General features: G+C 35.7%; 1 protein-coding gene across 5 annotated transcripts in view; it reads right to left on the bottom strand.

The window, feature by feature from the left end:
* The window catches only part of LOC109083105 (mitotic spindle assembly checkpoint protein MAD1-like), a 68,417-nt gene that overhangs the window by 41,739 nt on the left and 6,505 nt on the right, over window positions 1–20,173 (bottom strand). For all 5 annotated transcript variants that reach the window (XM_042733836.1, XM_042734105.1, XM_042733980.1 and 2 more), the window contains exons 10-11: window positions 8,736–8,822; window positions 4,867–5,011 (exon numbers count right to left, since the gene is read on the bottom strand). In XM_042733836.1, coding sequence (XP_042589770.1) covers window positions 4,867–5,011; window positions 8,736–8,822 — 232 coding nt within the window. The remainder of the gene's footprint in view (window positions 1–4,866; window positions 5,012–8,735; window positions 8,823–20,173) is intronic.

Below are 20,173 nucleotides of genomic sequence, written 5' to 3'. Positions count from 1 at the left end.
GTACAACACAGAGATATAGTGCATACAAAACTTGATGAAACACTTGCAGAAGCATAAATGGACGATGCTGATCTTTATTGTTAGATGAGCAAGGAAAAACCCAATTTCCAAAAAAAATAAAAATAAAATAAAATAAAAAAATCTGCTTAATGTAAATTTAATTACAACAGCTTGGTTATGTTTCCCTTATTACTTAATTAATATGCTTTACTGGTCAACCTAATCAATGTACTAGATTTTAGCAGGCTTCAGTTGTAATGTCATTGTAACGTTCTAAATAAAGGAGGAGAGAAGCAAGAAATATTAGAGGAGAATTAATGGGGTGAATAAGCTCCCTTCTGAGTCTTGAGTCATCTGTGTAAATATCTCATTTTAGAGTCGATTAAACCGAAATTAAATCTAGTCTAGTCTCCAAAGCCGAAACCAGCAGGATCAATAAAACACTGTGATTCATTATCCAGAGTGTGAACTGAGAATACAAAAACCACCAACAGATTAAAAACAAGCTATGACAGACACGTCCATAAGCTCCCAAACAAGAAAGGTTGCAAAGGTTAATGTTGAATAACCTTCACTAAAAGACCTTTAACAACAGTTTAAAGAAAAAGCTAATGATGCATTTGTGGAGTTTTAGTTAAGCTCATCTGATGTAAAAATCAATCTGACTGCCATCAGGTCTTCCAAGCAGATATAGTAGTGAATTTAAGCATGTCACATTTCTTCCAAAAATGAAAAGAAAACACCAACAGTTGACAAGTTGAAATTTTATAGAACATTTCTCCCCTAGTGTCTCAGTGTAACTGAGTGACATTAAGTTTTTGCAATTCCCATTATTTACAATGGTAGTTCTCATGAATGCAATTTTTAATGTATGAAAGTGTAATAAAAATATGTATTTATTTTGACCATTTAAATTATAATACAATATAAACAAAGCATTTCAACATATTATACTGCGATATAGGAAGTATACATAATGTACAATTTAAATAAGTTATTGCGCATCATTAATACAGTAAATGACCCTACTGGTTATGAAAATCAAGCTGTATTTTCATTATCTTTAAAGCACAATATAATTTTATTCTCTCTATTAATTTTGAAATGATATACAAAACAGACATGTTTATTATACGACAGACAGACAGAGAGACAGAAAACAAAGATAGAGGGGGACAATGGAAGAATTTTACGTCAAAAAGTTTTATTCGTAGCTCTGTACTACTTTTTAAAAGGTCAATGAGGTATCCGTTTTATTACCTGAAGTCATGAAAACAGTTCAGGTCTTTATTTTAATATGCTATACTTCCTAAGGGGTTCAACACACTGGCACATATCAGTATATTCACACACATGCGCACTTCAACACACATTTCTTGCATTTCACATTTCAATTCACACACACACACACGCACACACTTAGCTATCTAAATGGGGGTATTACATAGACTTCTATTGTTTTTATATAGATAGTTATACACTTTTTAACCTAAACCCACCCCTACCCCTAACAGAAAACTTTCTGCATTTTTACAATTTACTTTTATACCAGTTTTACAAATGAGGACATACCCAAATGGAGGTTTTTGGCGATTCTGTCAGGTTTTGCTCACTATTGGGTACAAATTTGTCCCCAAAATATGGTTAAGTAGGTACACACACACACACACTCATATCTTCAAAGGCTATTTTTCTGCTTCCATTGTAATAAAATTCATCCTTGCTGTTATCATAAACTCACCACATTCGTCCCACAGATAGCAAACTCTCATTTAGGACTCTATTATTTTGGCACTGTGCCGGAGAGGGAATCTATATGGGTGAGTGAGTGAGGAAACCAATCTGTGCCGCACTGCAGTTTTTTTTCCATCCCTATGGATCTTCATTTAATGGAGAACTTGGGTCAATGCTACAATAAAACCTTTTTATCATGGCTTTTAATCATAGCTTGAAAACTGTTAATCTAATACATCCTGAAGACAGCAGATGTATTTTTCCTGGTTTTGCAGCAGGTGAAGTGCTAAAGTTGTCAATAATGGCTAGTGACAAACAGCATTCAGATTTTGGCATGTCAATATAACAAAACAAAAAAAAGAAGAAATGCTTTCAGGATAAATATCCAGCAGACCAATAATGCAGTATTTTACTCTTAATTAACTGAGAGAAGAGCAAAGCGTGATCATAATTAAAATACAATTTATTAAAATGCGACAATTACTAAATGCTTTCTTGTGATCTTAACCTCTTGATCTCATGTCTAAATGTTGTTTTGTTTGAAATGAGATTTGTAGAAAAGTTGTGCAATGCTATTGCGGTCCATACAATACTTTGAATTAACTGGACAAGCATTTAACTGAGCATACCACCAACATAATTAACAACTGAATAATAGAGAGACATATGAGCATGCTTGCTTCTCTTAACTCTTAATTACTTGATTTGACAGCTCTAATTTTCCATGTGCATTTAGAGCAGCTTCCAGACTGGTAGGATGTTCTGAATGTCTCCAGCTTAGACACCATTACACTCAAACACTGACCTCATTAAAACAAATACCACCTATTTTGGAGTTTACTGAAGCCTTTGTTAATTACCAGTTTACCAAGCTTTTGAGAAACAAAGAACAAGAGTATTATTCGGATACACAGGTGCTGCTCCAGTGATTTATCCAAATCTCGTCCTAGCCTTTGGAGAGAACTCACCGTTTATACTGAATGCAATAAAATCAGAGTCATTCTCACGTGAAAATTTTTGGTGGCCAAGTTTCAGTGCTTCCCTACCTATTTTTGTTATTGAAGCTTTAATCAGGCTTTTTGTTCAGTTGGGCAAGTAAAATTCTCTTACACTAGCCCCTTTAAACAAATCTACTTGTCCCAGACAAGCGTTGATCAAGCCTTGTGGTTCCCCCATGGTTTACTTTGGCCGTACACGTATTACAAAATGTAAACTTTTTGTCTTCTTCACTCACTTCAATTACATGTGGATGTGAGTGTAGCTGTGATGTCAAAATGGACCGGCTCTGAATCGGCAGACCATTTTTGTTTTCTTCAGCTACAAAAAGTGTTCTTGTCGCTTCATAACGTTACGGTTGAACCACTGATGGACCTTGCAGATGGACTTTAACTTAAAAGTCACAGGCAAACAAATGGACCTTGACGGTGTAATTTACTTGGCAGTTAATGGAACAGTCACAAGCCTCCTGGTTTTCATCCAAAATATCTTAAATTGTGTTCCGAAGACGAACAAAGCTTTTACGGGTTTGGAACGACATGGGTGTAAGTGATTAATGACAAAATGTTTACAGTTTTGTAATTATGCAACACTGGCCCCATTAGGCAAGTGACAATTCTGTCAACTCTCCCAAAACGTTTATTTACATCTAACCTACATGCTATATTAAATAAATGTTTGCGGGAATTTCCCGCAATTATCAATGCGAAACCTGCAGAAATGAGTAAAACTAGGCGACACAGGTGCGATAACACATTTAAATTCAAGGACCTGATTAAAAAAATATATTCTATTGAACAGAGATTTGTGAAATAAATTTCCATGACTTTTCCATGGTTTGAAATGACATGAAGGTGAGTAAATTACAGTTTTCAGTTTTGGGTGAACTATCCCTTGACTAGGTGGCTTTAGTTTTTGCTCACCAAACAGAAATCATTCTAATGTGCTAATTTGGGATATCATACAGGTTTTTAAAAATGCTTACAGTTTTTGAAACTATGGCTCCATTTCTCAAAACTCCACACATAAAACGCACACACAACATCCAAAACATCACACCTTGCAAAAGCAAACACTTCATTCAAAACTATTTTAACTCTTCTAATGGTATTTTGTAAATGGTATTTTTGCATAGTAACTATAAACACAAACATAAAATAATTAGCCATATATGCGCCAAACTACACACAGATGTGAAAAATGTAAAACACTACTCTCGTGTGTCTTTTGCTTGTTCAGAGTGCAGTGAAGTGCACAGGAGTTTGTCATAGCACTCGCACATACATACATAAGCAAATATACACTGTATATACAGTATGTACAACTGATGAATTATACACAGTTATGCAACTGAACTGAAAAAAAATCAATACTGAACTGACTTTAGCTGTATATTGTAATGACACTATCGACTTAAAACCTGTTCACACCACGAACGATAACTATAACGATAACTATATAAGTGTCCACACCAGCAGACAATATCATCGGTTTATTCCAAGCACAGGCCTTTACAGCAGAATTTTAATTTGTGAAGCTGCTTGAAACAATCTATATTGTATGAAGCAAAATAAGAAATAAAGTTCACTTTCTGACTTGGCTTGTATGCATATACAGTCATGGCCAAAAGTTTTGGCAGTGACATAAATTGTGTTTTGAAAGTTTGCTGCTTCAGCATTTGTAGATTATTTTTTTCACATTTTCATGATATACTGAAAAACAATGATAAGCATATAAGTTTTAAAGACTTTTTTTGGCAAAAAAAATATGAAAAATATGAGTCAATATTTACAGTGTTGACCCCTGTTCTTCATAACCTCTGCTCTGCAAATGTATGTGTGTGTGTGTGTGTATGTGTGTGTGTGTGTGTGTGTGTGTGTGTGTGTGTGTGTGTGTATAAAAAATTAAAAAAAAATATATATAACATATATATAATAATAATCTACTTTATACACACACAGTATATAATCATACACTGTAAACAGAAATGCAAGGGGGTAAAAATAATTTCTTTGATTTCTAACTAAACAAATGCTATTTTGCCTTAGGGAGGAAGTTTTCAGTTCTGAAATATATAGTATGTTTACAAAGTATGAATCCTTTTGTTTTGACGAGAGTAGCTGGATGTTTATATACCTTAGTGAGTAGAAGGACTCTTTTCTGCAGACGACGGACAAGGGAATCCTGGTTCTCTCGTTTCTTCTGTTCCTCTTGAGCTTTGGCACGCAGTTGAGCGATCTCAGGCAGGAGCTCAGCACGGGCCTTTTCTACAGAACGAATGCTGAAAGAGACAGACAGAAAAAGGCAGAATAACTTTGGGATGGATAAGCTCTGGGGAGAACACAAAGAACTGCATCCTCTATATCCTGGAAGGTCATTTACTTATAACATAAAAGCTGCCTTTTCAATGTTCACAGCTGAATATATGCTCTTTGTTTCTGGGCCGTTCTGGGAAATGGCACAATGTTATGTGGAAGACAGTGAGTCATAAACAATTCCTAGAAACAGCCGTGAAAACACCCCACTGGTGAAGTTAAATGAACGTTGCTGTCTAATGGTGAGTAATCCATATTCATTTCAATATTTTGCTAAATGTTCACTTACTAGTCAGACTGAGTGCACTTTGGTATAGTTAAGGAAATTCTCATTTGAAACATGTATAACCAAATATTTATATACATACATACAGATACACACACTCCATGTGTGTGTGTTTGTGTATGTATGTACATTATAATATTGTTTTGTTTTCTGCTCCAGATATCCACTTTTCAAAATAATGCATTATTACATTAACATGACAGTAACCTGAACATAGCTTTTGATGCATAAATGTTGATGCATAACCACAGACAATATAACAAGGAAACAGACTTTTTTTTTTCAGGATTGATCTTATTAGCTGCTATTAATATTGCTGTATTTTCTACCTGTATGTTGTGCAGTTCTTGTGCGGTGTCATGTTAAGACAAAATGGACATCAAAACAGTAAGCGAAATGGTAGCATGTGTTTATATGAGAAGAAGCTGTTTGTTTGTGAGTGTATGTGTCTTTGCAGATGAAGGAAGGATGTTTGATCCAGATAGACTTTGACTGGGAGAGCATTTTTCCACTTGACCTTGCAGAGTGAGAGAAATTACCCAGAGCAAGATTTCAATTCCATCAAATGTGCTGGAAAAGTGTGTTTCTGCTGGATTAAAGGGAGGGAAAGTGCTAAGACTATACGGATGGATGTAATTGTGCTTTCTGGAGGAAGGTGACTAGGGAAATTTGTTTGTAGGAGGAGGGCGGGTGAGTTTGTGTGGGCCGGCATTTGCAAGAGCGAGTCAGCGTGTGTGTGTGTGTATGTGTGTGTCCTCAAAGCTAAATTGATTAGCTCCTCTCATCTCTTCCAGATGCTAAATATCCAGCCCAATTTGAGTTGTGATGAAAATCATCAAAGCCTGCCGTGGAGGGTCAATAAGACAATAATGCAATCTAATCACAAAACCATACTCGTGTCCTATCAATATGACCTCAACACATACTGAGGCTTATTATGCAAATTGCCTCTATTCGTTAGTGAATAGGGTAATTGATTTAGTTGGCCCAGTTTCTCAACACAGAAGGAGTAGTTTAAATGGAGTGATTCAACCAAGTGGACCACATAAATGCACGCTAACACATGTATGTAAAGCACCTATAAGCACTTTTTTAGTATTGTAATACAAAGAGGGCGATTTTACAGTCCATCACATTATTCCATTACAGAAATAATTCACAGCCGCTGCACTTCTATTTAAAGGGATACTCCACCCCAAAATGAAAATATTGTCATTAATCACTTACCCCCATGTCGTTCCAAACCCGTAAAAGGTTTGTTCGTCTTCGAAACACAATTTAAGATATTTTGGATGAAAACCGGGAGGCTTGTGACTGTCCCACAGACGGCCAAGTAAGTTACACTGTCAAGGTCCAGAAAAGTATGAAAGACATCGTCAGAATAGTCCATCTGCCATCAGTGGTTCAACCATAACGTTATGAAGCGACGAGAATACTTTTTGTTAGCGAAGAAAACAAAAATAACGACTTAACTCAATTCCTTTGTCAACAGTCTCCTCTGTCTCTCTCCATATCACCATATGCTGCGTATGCTCTTCTGTATCAGCCACGCCATAAGCATGCGTTGATTTCTTTCAAATACTAAATTCAAAGCTAAATACACGTAGAAACAGCACATCCTATTAGTAGGACAACTAAAATTTTTGTATGATTTTTATATAGCATATTTGATTTTTAAATGCTCCTTTTTGCATTCATTTAGTAAAAAGCAATAAGTCATCATCTCCCTTATTTTTTAACTAGTTTTGATTTTGAAGTAAACGATTTGTAGGTACTCTGTAAAAATAACTGTTCAATCCAAATCATGTCTTTTTTTAATGGGAGGCAAATCAACTTACATTTTTCAAAAGTAAATACAAAAACATTGAAATATATTGAAGGTCATCAAAATTTGAAAAATATTAACATTTTAGCTATATTGCCCTGCCCTACTCCAGGGCGGCCAAGTCCCACATTCTAAAAAAAAGAGCCAATAACCAGTTGGTAAAGTCACTGTATCACTGCAGCTGCCATTAAAAGTTCTGGACTTTTAGCATAAGGATCAAAATATGTTCAGTATATGCAAAATATGATACCATTGTTATCATTCACAATTGAATCCTAATATGAAATGAGCTATTATTTCATATTTATCATAATCTGTCATATTATTTCAAATTATGACAGTTACTTGTATGCTATTAGATACTGTGTTGGCTGTGCTGTCAGTATTACGGTATATTAATACATTTAATTACTGCAAATTCACATAATCTGCTACATGCATTATCCACGTGCATTAATATAACTATAATAATATAGAATCTACTGAGACCCCTAGTTTAATTGCATTAGTCAAACAAAAACAGTATATTTGTTGCCAATGTTATTGATTAGATATTACTTCTGAGGAACCACAGGCAATTATTGTTTTGAAACCAAAATGTTATAGGACATTGATCCAAGCCTACTACAAGTACTCTCTGAAATTAACAACAAGAACCAAAAATTCACAAAAAGTATTGTTTTCCACACACTAGACACCCTCCGCTTGCCAGAGGTGAGTTTCTTTGCAAATAATAGGCCTATATCTGATAAAAACACATTAAAAAGTAAAAAGCAATAAAAAGAAAAGACAGCCCCAACTTCTTCCATAAAGAACTTAAAGAAATGACAGCAGATTCATTACTTTGCAAAGCTGCTTTAGACGACATCATAGTTCATAATTAGCACCAATCTCAACACTCAGCTCATTAGTGAGATCTGATATTGTCAGAGTTTTGTTTGACTTGACTGCTCAAGTGACGAACCGCGCAGCACCGACACGCACCAACTCCCATCGACCAATTACCATCTGACAATTAGAGAGAGGGAGAGACCAGAGATAGACTGAAAGAGCATCAAAGAGATAGGCTAATGCTGGCCGCCAAAACTCAAGAAAAGACCCTATTACTGCCTGAACTGCACAGGATGAAAAGAGACCCACATTAGAGGCCTTGTCAAATAATGACATTTTTAAGCATAAAAACAGACATGAACTCACAGAGTGCCATTTGAGAGAGAGGGGGATGCTGTCCCAATCCATCGGATCTTGAGGGACAGATCACAAGCTCTGGAGTAGCGCTGTCACTCACAAGTGAAGTTCAATAGAGACTCTGTCCATCTCAATTGTTACAGAGGACGTCAAATCTTACGAATCATGCAGCGACAGTGGGGCTCGACTATAGCAGATTTTTAAGCTGAAATTGTTTCAGCTCATACCTACAATCAGGTCTGTGATAAAAGAAATAATGTTGGAACTATTGTGTAAAAGTTTCAGACTTACCTCCAGACAACTTTCTTAAATCAAATTAGTCATAAGTCAAAATGTATGACCCAAAGTCAGTGATCGATATCTTGTAGTCCATGTGCATGTATGTATTTACCTGCTATTGAGTGTGTAGTTTTGCTGTTTCAGGTTCAGTTCTCGCTGCTGAATTTGTATCACCTCCCTGGACAAATCTTCAGGTTTCCTACAACAAAATAATTTTAAAGTAGAAAGAGAAGGAGATATTTTAAAAAAATTCTACTAGAACCAGATGAATAAGGCTCAAAAAGGGCCCGAAAAACATATTTTTCATTTTCAGAAAATGGACAGTGAAAGTAGGTGCATAACCTTCAGAAAATGAAGAAAAATCATCGACCTCAAGAGGTTAAACTATAATAAATGAGCCCTACAATAATAAATGAGCCCTTCATAATTTTGAATTATTTTTCACAAGGTTTGCAAATAGAACAACCATATTTTCTAAATTAGAGATGTCTAAAATTTGAAAATCGCACTTTAAACAAGAATCAAAGTTTGTTTGTTTTTTTTCTAGCATATTATTTTGTATGGGGTAAAAAGGTTTTAATACAATGAATCAAATATCAGTTCAAAGGATTGTGCCAATTATGATTTTAATTCTTAGACAGTTAAGAAAGTCAAAATCTCAGAGGTAAGACAAGCTAAAATTAATTTTACAGACAGACATCTAATCTCCCAACGCTAGTAAATTTTTTAAATAAACTAACCACAATTAGATAACAAACACACAAATACACACACAAAAACAAAAAATAGATATAGATATAGATATATATATAGATATAGATATAGATATAGATATAGATATATATATAGATATATATATATATAGATATAGATATATATATATATATGACTCACACACATGTTTGTAAAATGGCACAGTTTTTTTTAAATATCTGAATGTACACCCTTAACATCAGTCAGTCAAGCATTATAATAGGATAATCAAGTATTTAATGATAGAACTTTAGTATTTAGAATTAAAACTTGATAACCATGTATGCATATAAGCCATTTTAACTGAACTTAGGACTGGTGGTGGTGCTTTTTTGGTCATTCAGTGTTTCTGTAAAAAAAATGGGGAAAAAACTAACAGAAATACTGATAAGATAATAATGATACGAATTCTACTAATAAGAACAATATGAAACACACTAAGGATTAACGAGCTGCTGGATTTATAAATATTATTCAGGTTGTGTGCATTCGCTCGAACCGGTTTGCTGAAATCAAAAAAAGAATGATGATAGTTGAGCGCCAGCCAATAAGATTGCCGTTTGCGCATTAGTCCCACCCGGCAGTTCTTAAAGGAACACTCCGACTTTTTGGGACTTTAGCTTATTCACAGTATGCCCCAGAGTTAGATAAGTCCATACATACCTTTTTCATTTCTGTGCGTTCTGTAAGTGTTATTTGACGCACCCACCGTTAGCCTAGCTTAGCACAAAGACTGGATGTAAATGGATAATGGTAGCATAGTAATCCCAAAATAATGCAAACATTTTCCTATTTACATGTTGTGATCTGTATAGTCACAGTGTGTACAAATAACAAGGTTATATGAGACAGAGACCATTTTTAATCGTATAAATACTGGGAACTAATATTCTCACTAGGCGTAGGAGCACAGCTAACGTTACTTGGGCGGAATGGCTACTTGGGCGGAGTGATTAGCGCAGCACCCGAGACGCCCTGTTGATGGTTCCGTAAACAAAACAAACGTGACTAACTAGCTAGACGTGACTCGTGATCATGGCTGACTTTGAGGAATTGTCAGACTCAGAGGAATTTTAACTGTGTATCAAACCAAGATCCAGAACCATATAGTTTTGAGCCAGAATACACAGACGAGGAGTTACAAACTTTGGGAAGCTGTAAGACAAGATACCGAACAGATTGATGTCGAAGGGAGAATCAGAACAAACACGGACTGGTGGTGTAAATGTGGAACATGCCAACCTATGCCGACAGAAACCGAGAGCCTTTGTTGTAATGAATGGGACCGGGTATTGCCATCAATGTCAAGGCTTGATGACAATCAAAATATTTGCGTCACTACCACGGAAGATTTCTCTGCCCTAATACACCCAGCAGTTGTCGTTTTTTTTCCCAATTGTGACAAGATCAACTGGAAGAAACGCCCCATGCCGAGTGAACCCTAATGATCAGCTGTCCACCAAGTAAGTGATTTTGTTATAATGATCATTCATAGTTCAATGAAATTGTAGTATAGCCATTGCATACAGTGTGTCAATACACAAAATATGCACACGTCAACTCTAGCTAGTTAGTCACGTTTGTTTTGTTTACGGAACCATCAACAGGGCGTCTCGTGTGCTGTGCTAATCACTCCGCCCAAGTAACGTTAGCTGTGCTCCTACGCCTAGTGAGAATATAGTTCCCAGTATTTATACGATTAAAAATGGTCTCTGTCTCATATATGCCTTGTTATTTGTACACGCTGTGACTATACAGATCACAACATAAACTACAAAAAGAATATCAGTGTTCCTTTAATAGCTGAAAAAATCCAAAGGAACTCCGTTATTTTGACAGGAAACTACAAAAAGAATATCGTTTACATGTAGCGTTTCAATTCTGTCTCTCTCTCTCTCTCTCACGGCGAGTTGTGCGCCTTCACACTAGACTTCAAGATACGCCAAATAACACTAAAAATTACAAAAATCCAAATACGTCAAATACTGAAAAATGGCACAGATCGCTTGACGGAGAATGAAATTCAGCATGAAATTCAGCACTCAGTCAGAGAGTGTTCGCAAGTGAAAATATATCTGTACTAAACTTATACTTCGCCTCCAACTCACACACTGGCGAGTAAACTTTGAGAATTTATTCACCATTGGCTAATATTAGACATCATTTAGGTCGCCAGAATGAAAATTTAGTCGCATATGTGAGTGATTTACTCGCAATGTAGAGGGTTGGGTGTTTAAAGTAGAGATGTGTCGTTCGACCAGCCAGGGGCCAGAATCAGCCGATTTTCTGCATGCTCGGCCTGGACTGTGGAGCGGCTAGTCAGTCTCACATCCTTCTGATTCTGAGCCAGTCGGTTTTGTTGCCAGAGGCAAGGCAATGATGTCACAGCCCTGCTCACACTCACATTTATATGTAAGCATGTAAGTGAAGAATAAAGTTCGCAATTTGTAATACGTGCAAGACAAAAGTAAACCGTGGGAGTACCACCACAGTAACTAACAATAAAACCGCATCAAAGACAAATCTATATTGATGACACTTCTTAATCATTACACTTACGCAACCAACACAGAGACATCTATTGTGCGGATGCTGTTTATTTATTACAGTTCTGCATTCAACACCATCATCCCTTCCAAACTTGTAGCCAAACTAAAGAATCTGGGACTTAACAGTCACTTATGTAACTGGATATTGGACTTTCTGACCGGCAGACCCCAGGTGGTCATAATTGGCAAACACACATCCTTCTCACTCACTCTCAGCACTGGTGCCCCATAGGGGTGTGTACCCAGCCCTCTCTTTTACTCCCTGTTTACCTGTGACTGCTCTGATAAGCACAGCTCCAACACCATCTTCAAATTTGCTGACAACACAACCATTCTAGGACTCCAACGCGACAAGACATCCTACAGAGATGAGGCCAGCGCACTTTCAGAATGGTAGGCTGCCAATAATCTGTCTCTAAATGTCAGCAAGACCAAGGAGATGATTGTGGACTACAGGAAGTCACAGAGAGGTAGTCGCATCCCCATTCACATCAATGGGGTTGAAGTAAAGAGAGTCAGGAGCTACAAGTTCCTTGGTGTACACATCTCTGAGGACCTTTCCTGGGGGATCCACTAAGACACCATCATGAGAACAGCCTGTCACCATGTCCACTTCCTGCGGAGGCTGAAGAGGTTTGGCATCTCCTCTGACATAATGTGAAACTTCTACTGCTGTACCATAGAGAGCATTCTAACCAGCTACATCACTGTATGGTATGGCAACTGCTCTTCTTCTGATTGCAAAGCTCTTCAGAAAGTGGCAAGAACAGCTGAGCTCATCACTGGACACAAACCCCTAACCACACACTACATTAAAAAAACACAAAGCATCATAAAGGAAAACACCCACACCACCAACAAGGACTGCACTCACCCTGCTCACCAACTGTTTGCGTCAATGCGGTCCGGCAGACGCCTACGTTCAATCCGATCATGGACAATGAGGCTGAAGAATAGCTTTTATCTTCAAGCCATCAGACTACTCAACAGCCAGCAGTCCTTCCTCTAGGTCGTCATAGGGTTCGTTCAGAAATTGCAAAATGAAATTCCAGGAGTTTCAAGGACTTTCAAGCACTACTTTTTTGGTTTTCAAGGACTCAGAAATCTTACTTATCAAACTATTTTGTTATTATCTTTCAAATTCTAATAAAACAAATGGCAGCACAAATAAAGTGCAGCACAAAAGCATGCAATGACTGTGGCAACTTTAACATTTGAAAGGATATTATGCAATTAATCATTATCATTATGATTTTTTGATTGACAATGATTCATTGCATAATTATTGACTGATTAATTTTTTGACTGATTATTTTTTAATGAATATGATTGACCTGAAGAATGAAAGCTGTATCATACACTTGGGAAATTATTAGCTATCTCACCACTTATCAACACTAAGCTGTGTGACAATACACTTAGCTCACGAGATATACAGATACTTGGTTCACTAGAATGAGATAATATTTTAATACTATTTTTAAGATTTTTTTTAAATGACAAAATATTTGTCTTTTAAAATCACACAAATCAAAACAATGCAGTTGTATTTGGAAATATTTTAACTAATTTAGTAACTAATAATTGTTTTGGAAATCAAGTAATCTACTGATTAGTTTGACAATTGAGTAACCTGATATTTTTTTAGTAATTCAAATAGACCTAAGTGAAAAACAGGCTTTAATATGACTATATTTATATATAAACTAACGATAAGGCAATAATAATTGGTTCAAATTAAGTATTAAAAAAAAGTTATTGCATGGTTTTATTGAACAACACTGATAAAATAGGTTTTTAATAAACATTGTAATAAATGTAACAATGTGCCAGATGAGGCTAGCGCAGCCTATATGAGTGAGAGAGAAAGAAAGACTTGTGCAGAAATCAAAACAAATGAGCGCTACAGCAAATGCAAAGTAACTCTCAGAAAGTTATAGAAGCATACTGCGGTAGAAAAAAAATTATAATATATGATATAGGTAAGCAACATTGTACGACCAAGAGGTTTTCCTGAATATCAGCACAACTGCAATTTGACATTGATTTTTTTTTACAATAGTTGTTCATAAAGTTAGAATTAAGTGACATTTTAGACAGTTTATAGTTTCTGCTGTGTGTCTCTAAGCAACACAGCAGTGTTTTGTTACAAAATGAATCCACATTTTTGAAAGAATTGAGTGAGTCAAAATGATTCAGTGGCCCATTCACGTTTCTGAATGAATCAGCTGTTTGAACGAATGGTTAAATGAATGACTTACTCATTAAAACAGACATTTGCCACCACACACTGGGCGTCTGGTTTCCTATTTTAAAGCATCATTGCATTTTTCCCAATATTTCTTATATGTTAAAAAAAAAAAAATAATAATAATAATAATAATAAACATATCTAAAATAATAATAATAATAATAATAATTAAAACCTTAATCTTATAACATTTATGCATTTGCAATTTTGTGGTGTAAATGCATTTATGGCACCTCTCAACTTCCTTAAACAGTCTGTGTAAACGTATCTTGGGCCACTCCAGATGCAGCTTCTATGTTTCCTGTGCAGTGGAGAGATGGATTTTGTTGATACTGATTTCATTTGAATGGTAAAAACTTCAGTGTCTTATCATTCTAACTGAATTGATCAGAAAAAAGCAAGATTTTCCACACGAAAGATGACAAAAAATTTCCCATTTATAAACAGTGTAAAATGGGATCTCTTTTGTTTTACAGCAACTCATTTTGAGGTAATTGTTATTTCTACCTCTTTCCAGTCACAGAGCACTTTATTTTGAGTTAAGAGAGAGAACATTCTGTAACTTAGTACTGCTTTATTATGAAAATAATTGAAAAAAAGGTAAATTTTTGTTGGTATATGCCGTCAATTATTGTTCTTAGAATGAAAATCAGAATCTGCAAAAATCAATTTTGAAGCTGATCTCAACGAGAGCTAGTTAAGACTAAGTTAAGATATTTTGATTAAAAAAAATTGTGAGGCCAAATTTTTTTTTAATTACAAATTTGCATGGATGAAACATTCACAACCATTTAATCAATAGCATTCATTCAGAAAATGTTAATCTAATGCATCTAATAGTTCTCACAAAAAGTTTTCTTTCTTGTCCTAATGGTGCATCAGACTGTACCTTACTCATGAAATGCACAAACTGTAAACTCTGCAAACTCATGATCAAACTTAAACTCATTCTATAAAAGACTCATTAGCGCCTGCTAATGAAACACAAATTCATTTGTGCACTCGTGGTATAATCTGTTTCCTAACAGAAATGAAGACAATTTCTCAAGTCCAAAGCTATAGCATTTACTTTTTTTAATTAAAAGTACAACTGATTCCCCAAAAACATATTGCACAGACTTTGGTGTTTCTTTTTATGACATCATGTTAGGGGTGTGCCCAAAATGTGAAACAAATAACACTTTCTATGGAGCCACTAAAAAGTTAGCTGCTTGCTAGCAGTAGACTGTTGAATTTCAGTACATGAAAGTTCACTTATCAAATAACCGAGTAAGGAGAAATGTCTGATAGGACGATGGCGAATGATTTGCAGATCCTGAGCACCAATGACAAACATCTAATCTTGTCAAATGTGTGGTAAGTACTGTCGTTCCATAGTATAGAGTCCTTGTGATAGCAAATCTCAAAAGTGAAATGAGAGCATGCATTCGAAAGCACGCATTTCAATAGCGGCTCCCTGATGCCCGCAAATTGAAACCGCAAATTCTTAAATTTAATCAATAAATTCAAATAATAAGACACTACAGAGCTGTTACCAATCAAATGAAATCAGTATCAACAAAATTTGTGTTAGCAACGGAGAGGCACAGAATCTGCATCTGAAGTGGCATTTAGATACATTTACAGACTTTTTAATGCAGTACATGAATACTGTTAACCTGCAGATACAAATGCATTAATAATGTTTTAATGTTTTAAAACAAAATGTTGAATACTGATATTTATATTCTTATATACTTTGGCCCTGTCCAAAATCGCACCCTAAACCCTCACGGTCTTCCTCTGAGTCCACACTTTTGTAACATAATCCCATTTTGACTGTTGGCTAGAAGTCTGCTACGGAGCTTGGCAGAAGTGCGCATCAAGGGTGCAAAGGGGGCACTCGCGAGCACCCTTCTGAAAGCTAAAATGATGAATGGGAAACCTTACAGTCTCGTGACTCGTGGACTGAACAGACATGCGGCGGCCATTGTAAGTCTGCAAGATCGCAAGTGCACATGAAGTGTGCCATTTGGAACAGGGCCATAGTGTATGCATGCAGTCTCTGGGTGTGTTTTTGTTTGGTTTTGCGTTATACTCGATAATGTCAAATCGCATATCATTTAAACAATTATGATATTATCATAGATGATGTGTGTCACACACCCCTACACAGGACTATTGTTTTGATGTTGTTATTCACATTGATATGTATAGATATCTATGGTTATTCTCTCAAGCATTCTGATGAAAGCAAGTTTTGGCTTAATTCTGCAAATTCGCTTTATTGCTGGAAGTACTCAGCACAAGAAATCAGTAGCAAAATATACTCACATTTATTTGTATATAACATACATAGCTTAACTAACTACTGGATCATGTTTCAAATGATCATAGGGCATGTTAAATTACATCTGCCGGCTTTGATTTGCATAATTAACAGAGCTGTCAACATCAAACAAAAACCTTATGAACTTAATCACACCCACAGACAAGAAGGCTTTGAATGCATTTGCTTGATTTTGACAATTATTCTATAAATTGTTGTGATGAATGTGCTATCTTACGGCTGACACCTTTGTTCTGTATTTGAGATGAAAACTAATTCTGAAGAGAGTTGGTTCAGCATTCAAACAGAAGGAATATCACTGCTGAGTGAACATAAAGGAAAGGAATTTTAAGACAGTATGATTTAAGTATGTATTTGTCTTTCCCTCTTGATTTTTCAGGAAGTTATCACTTGTTTTCTTCACAGAAAGACAAAATGAGTCTACGGCACAAAAAAGTAAAGTCCCAACCGCTGCAATTTTCTTTGCTGAGACAAAACATTGAGAAGATATGACACCGGTTTCTTTTATTTGGAGAATCCCCGCGAGAGTTACATTGCTCACCCAGGTAAAACATGAGAGAGCAGAATGAAACTACTGCCTGACATATTTATAATGTCAGTGAAATGTGATGGTTCATAGGCTGGGGAGCAGAGAGAGCGGAATGAGAAATGTTCAATGATCAATCAAAATCCAAAATCAGATTTTTGCTCCACCAAAGCAAGACGGGTACGTTGGCTTATTCGCCATGCCATTATCCTTTCAGAGCGACGAAAACATTTGAGAAGAGTTAGATTACATACAGTGTTATGCGAATGTGAGCATAATCAGTCGAATCCTGCATTCAAACATCTCACCCAAGGCCATATCACACAAAGACAGGAAATGCATACAAAGACCTTTACTGAGAAAAACAGATGATCTGAGGAGGAAGAACCTATATCGGCATTCTGCCCAGTTACAAGAAGGATACTGACTCTGCAAAACTGTGACCAATTACGTTCTGTTTGAGGTTTATAATCATTATTGGGCAATTACTGAATAGTAAAATTGGAAGGATTATTCTCTACCACATTCAAACACATCGAAACTAATAAATACAGGATCATTCTCAACGCATTTGCAATGATTTTGCTGACGATATAAAATTAAGCAACATCACTTATATCGCAATGGCTTTCATTTGCCCGTAAGTGCCCTAAAGACTGAGGATAAATTAATTTTCACTTGAATGATCCCTTTGAAAGAGCATAGCAAAATGCATATAGGCAAATATTACCGTTTATTATTATACTGGTGCATATAAATAATAAATTCCATTTATTAATTTAAATGGAAATCATTATGAATATTTTAAGTAGATTTGTTGTATTTTACAACAAACAATTTAAATCTAATTTAATCCAATTTCTGTTTGAAATGATAACCCTAGTTAAAAAGAACTGAGAAGTAGTTTTGCTCAAGTTCTTCCAATCCATATGATGTGAACATGATAACAGTTCTGCTGTTGAAAATTACAGCACTTAAACAACACTACAAACATCTGCTTCCAGAGTTTATTTGTGACAGACGAGGAGCAGAGCTATCGTGACTGCAATGTATTTAAAAGAACAGTTCACTCAAATGAAAAATTGCTAGTCGGGACATTTAGACGAACCAATGAATGATTAACATATAGCTGTCCAAGCAAAAGGAATAGGGGATAGAAGGAATTATTTTAACAAAAAAAAACAAAAACAAAAAAACAACAGCAAATCACGTAACCGGCAAGGCTTCTACTTATTTTTTCCCTAAATGAGGGGGAAAAAAATATCTGTTTATTTACACTACTGTTCACAGTGTCTCTCACAAGTGCACATATGCCGCGTTTCCACCAAAATTACCCAGAACAATTGTACCAGGAACTTTTTTCCCCAGGAACTTTATTCCCCCCAGACCTGTTGCTTCCTGCGTTTCCACCGCGGTCTAAAGTACCGTGAAGATTAGGCAAGTAGTTTGTGACGTAGGTCGTTTCTCAACACAATAAAGTACGCAAATTTCATACTTGCATCCTCGGTAGTTCGGACTTCGCGAGTTTGACTCGGGAGTGTGACCACCCGCGAACAGGACGACGCAAGTCCGTTAATTTTTCAAACAGCAACGTACTTGATAACATCAGTCAGCTCGCCTTGGCTACTGCAATTTTCCTCACTGTATATTTACAATAAAACAAAAAAGGGTATCAAATACCACTGCCTCCTTTCGTTTTCATTTAAACATAATAATAGCCGCAGAAATGTACTTAGTTTAGGGAACTGTGTATATATACACACCCTACATTACAATGAAATGAAATATTATATCAATTGTCTCTTTTTATTTTCATTTTAACATATAGATAAATTGAATACAGACCAAAGATTACCTGTTAAATTTACCCAAAATGAATTATATTTTATGTTTAACCACTAAAGAGACATCAGAGCCAGCGGTAAATGTCAGAAGGACTAGCCGAGTTGAGACTGCTCTAGGCGGATACATGAGCACTGAGCTCCCGCTGATCACGTGGAGATGATCGTCTCCGAAATCTGCGAAACACATTTTTAAATAGGCGGTCTTTATAAATAAACCAAAGATTTGGGTTTTAAACAACTACATTCTCGCCTGAAATACTTTTAAAACTACATTTCATGACACAATAACAGTAATATTTTGAAAATTATCCGAATAAATGGTGGTTGAAATCACAATGCTGCGTGAACTCAACCAATCAGCATGCTCAGCGCCCAAGTCCCACCCCCGAAAGTTCCGGACCTTTGAAAAAGTACTACCTCGCAAGCAGGGACTTTCTAAGGAACTTTATTTAGATCCTGGTTCCTGCGGTGGAAACACACCGAGTACCAGCCTAAAGTCCCTAGTTCCTGGGTAAAGTTCCAGTGGTGGCTATACTAAAAAAAAAAATGTCTACAGCAATTCAAGGCCTTTACCAACTAGTCAGACTTAAAACATGAAAGGGTGACAAGCTTCAGTGCTATAGTGTGCGCCTAGCTTAAGATTTCATACTGGGAACGTCCTAGTATGTCAGGTTGTCATTCCATGCCATCATTCAGTAACCTACATTGAGTTAGAATTTCCATTCCTCTATAAAACAAACATAAGAAATACTGTAGAAATCAGGCATGTGATCAGCTAGAGACAAAAAAGAAGGAAAATCTGACCATGCCCATAAGCCACACCCCCCAGCACTCACTATTTAAAATATATATTTTAGCACATTAAAAGATATATCTTATATTGTAAAAATACATACTGTCCTTTAAGAAAATAAAAAAGCAGCATTTTATAATCATGACAACAATATAATATATTATAATAAAGTACTATAATATATTATAGTAAAGTATATAGAATTGTTATTATTAAAGTACCTGCCAAAAGTTTGGAAACATTACAATTATTAATGATTTTAAAATAACTATCTTCTGTAAATAACTAATATTGTGAAATATTACAAATACAAAAAAGCTTTACATTTTAATACATTATAAAATGTAATGTTATTCTTGTGATGCAAAGCAGAATTTCTTCATCATTACTCCGGTTTTCAGTGTCACATGATCTTTTAGAAATCATTACAATTTATTTGACTCAAGAAACATTTCTGAATATTATCAATGTTGAAAACAATTTTGCTGCTTCATATTTTGTGTGG

This window comes from Cyprinus carpio, chromosome A1, assembly GCF_018340385.1.
Source record: "Cyprinus carpio isolate SPL01 chromosome A1, ASM1834038v1, whole genome shotgun sequence".
Lineage (NCBI taxonomy): Eukaryota > Metazoa > Chordata > Actinopteri > Cypriniformes > Cyprinidae > Cyprinus > Cyprinus carpio.
This window is presented reverse-complemented; position numbering and strand designations above follow the sequence as displayed.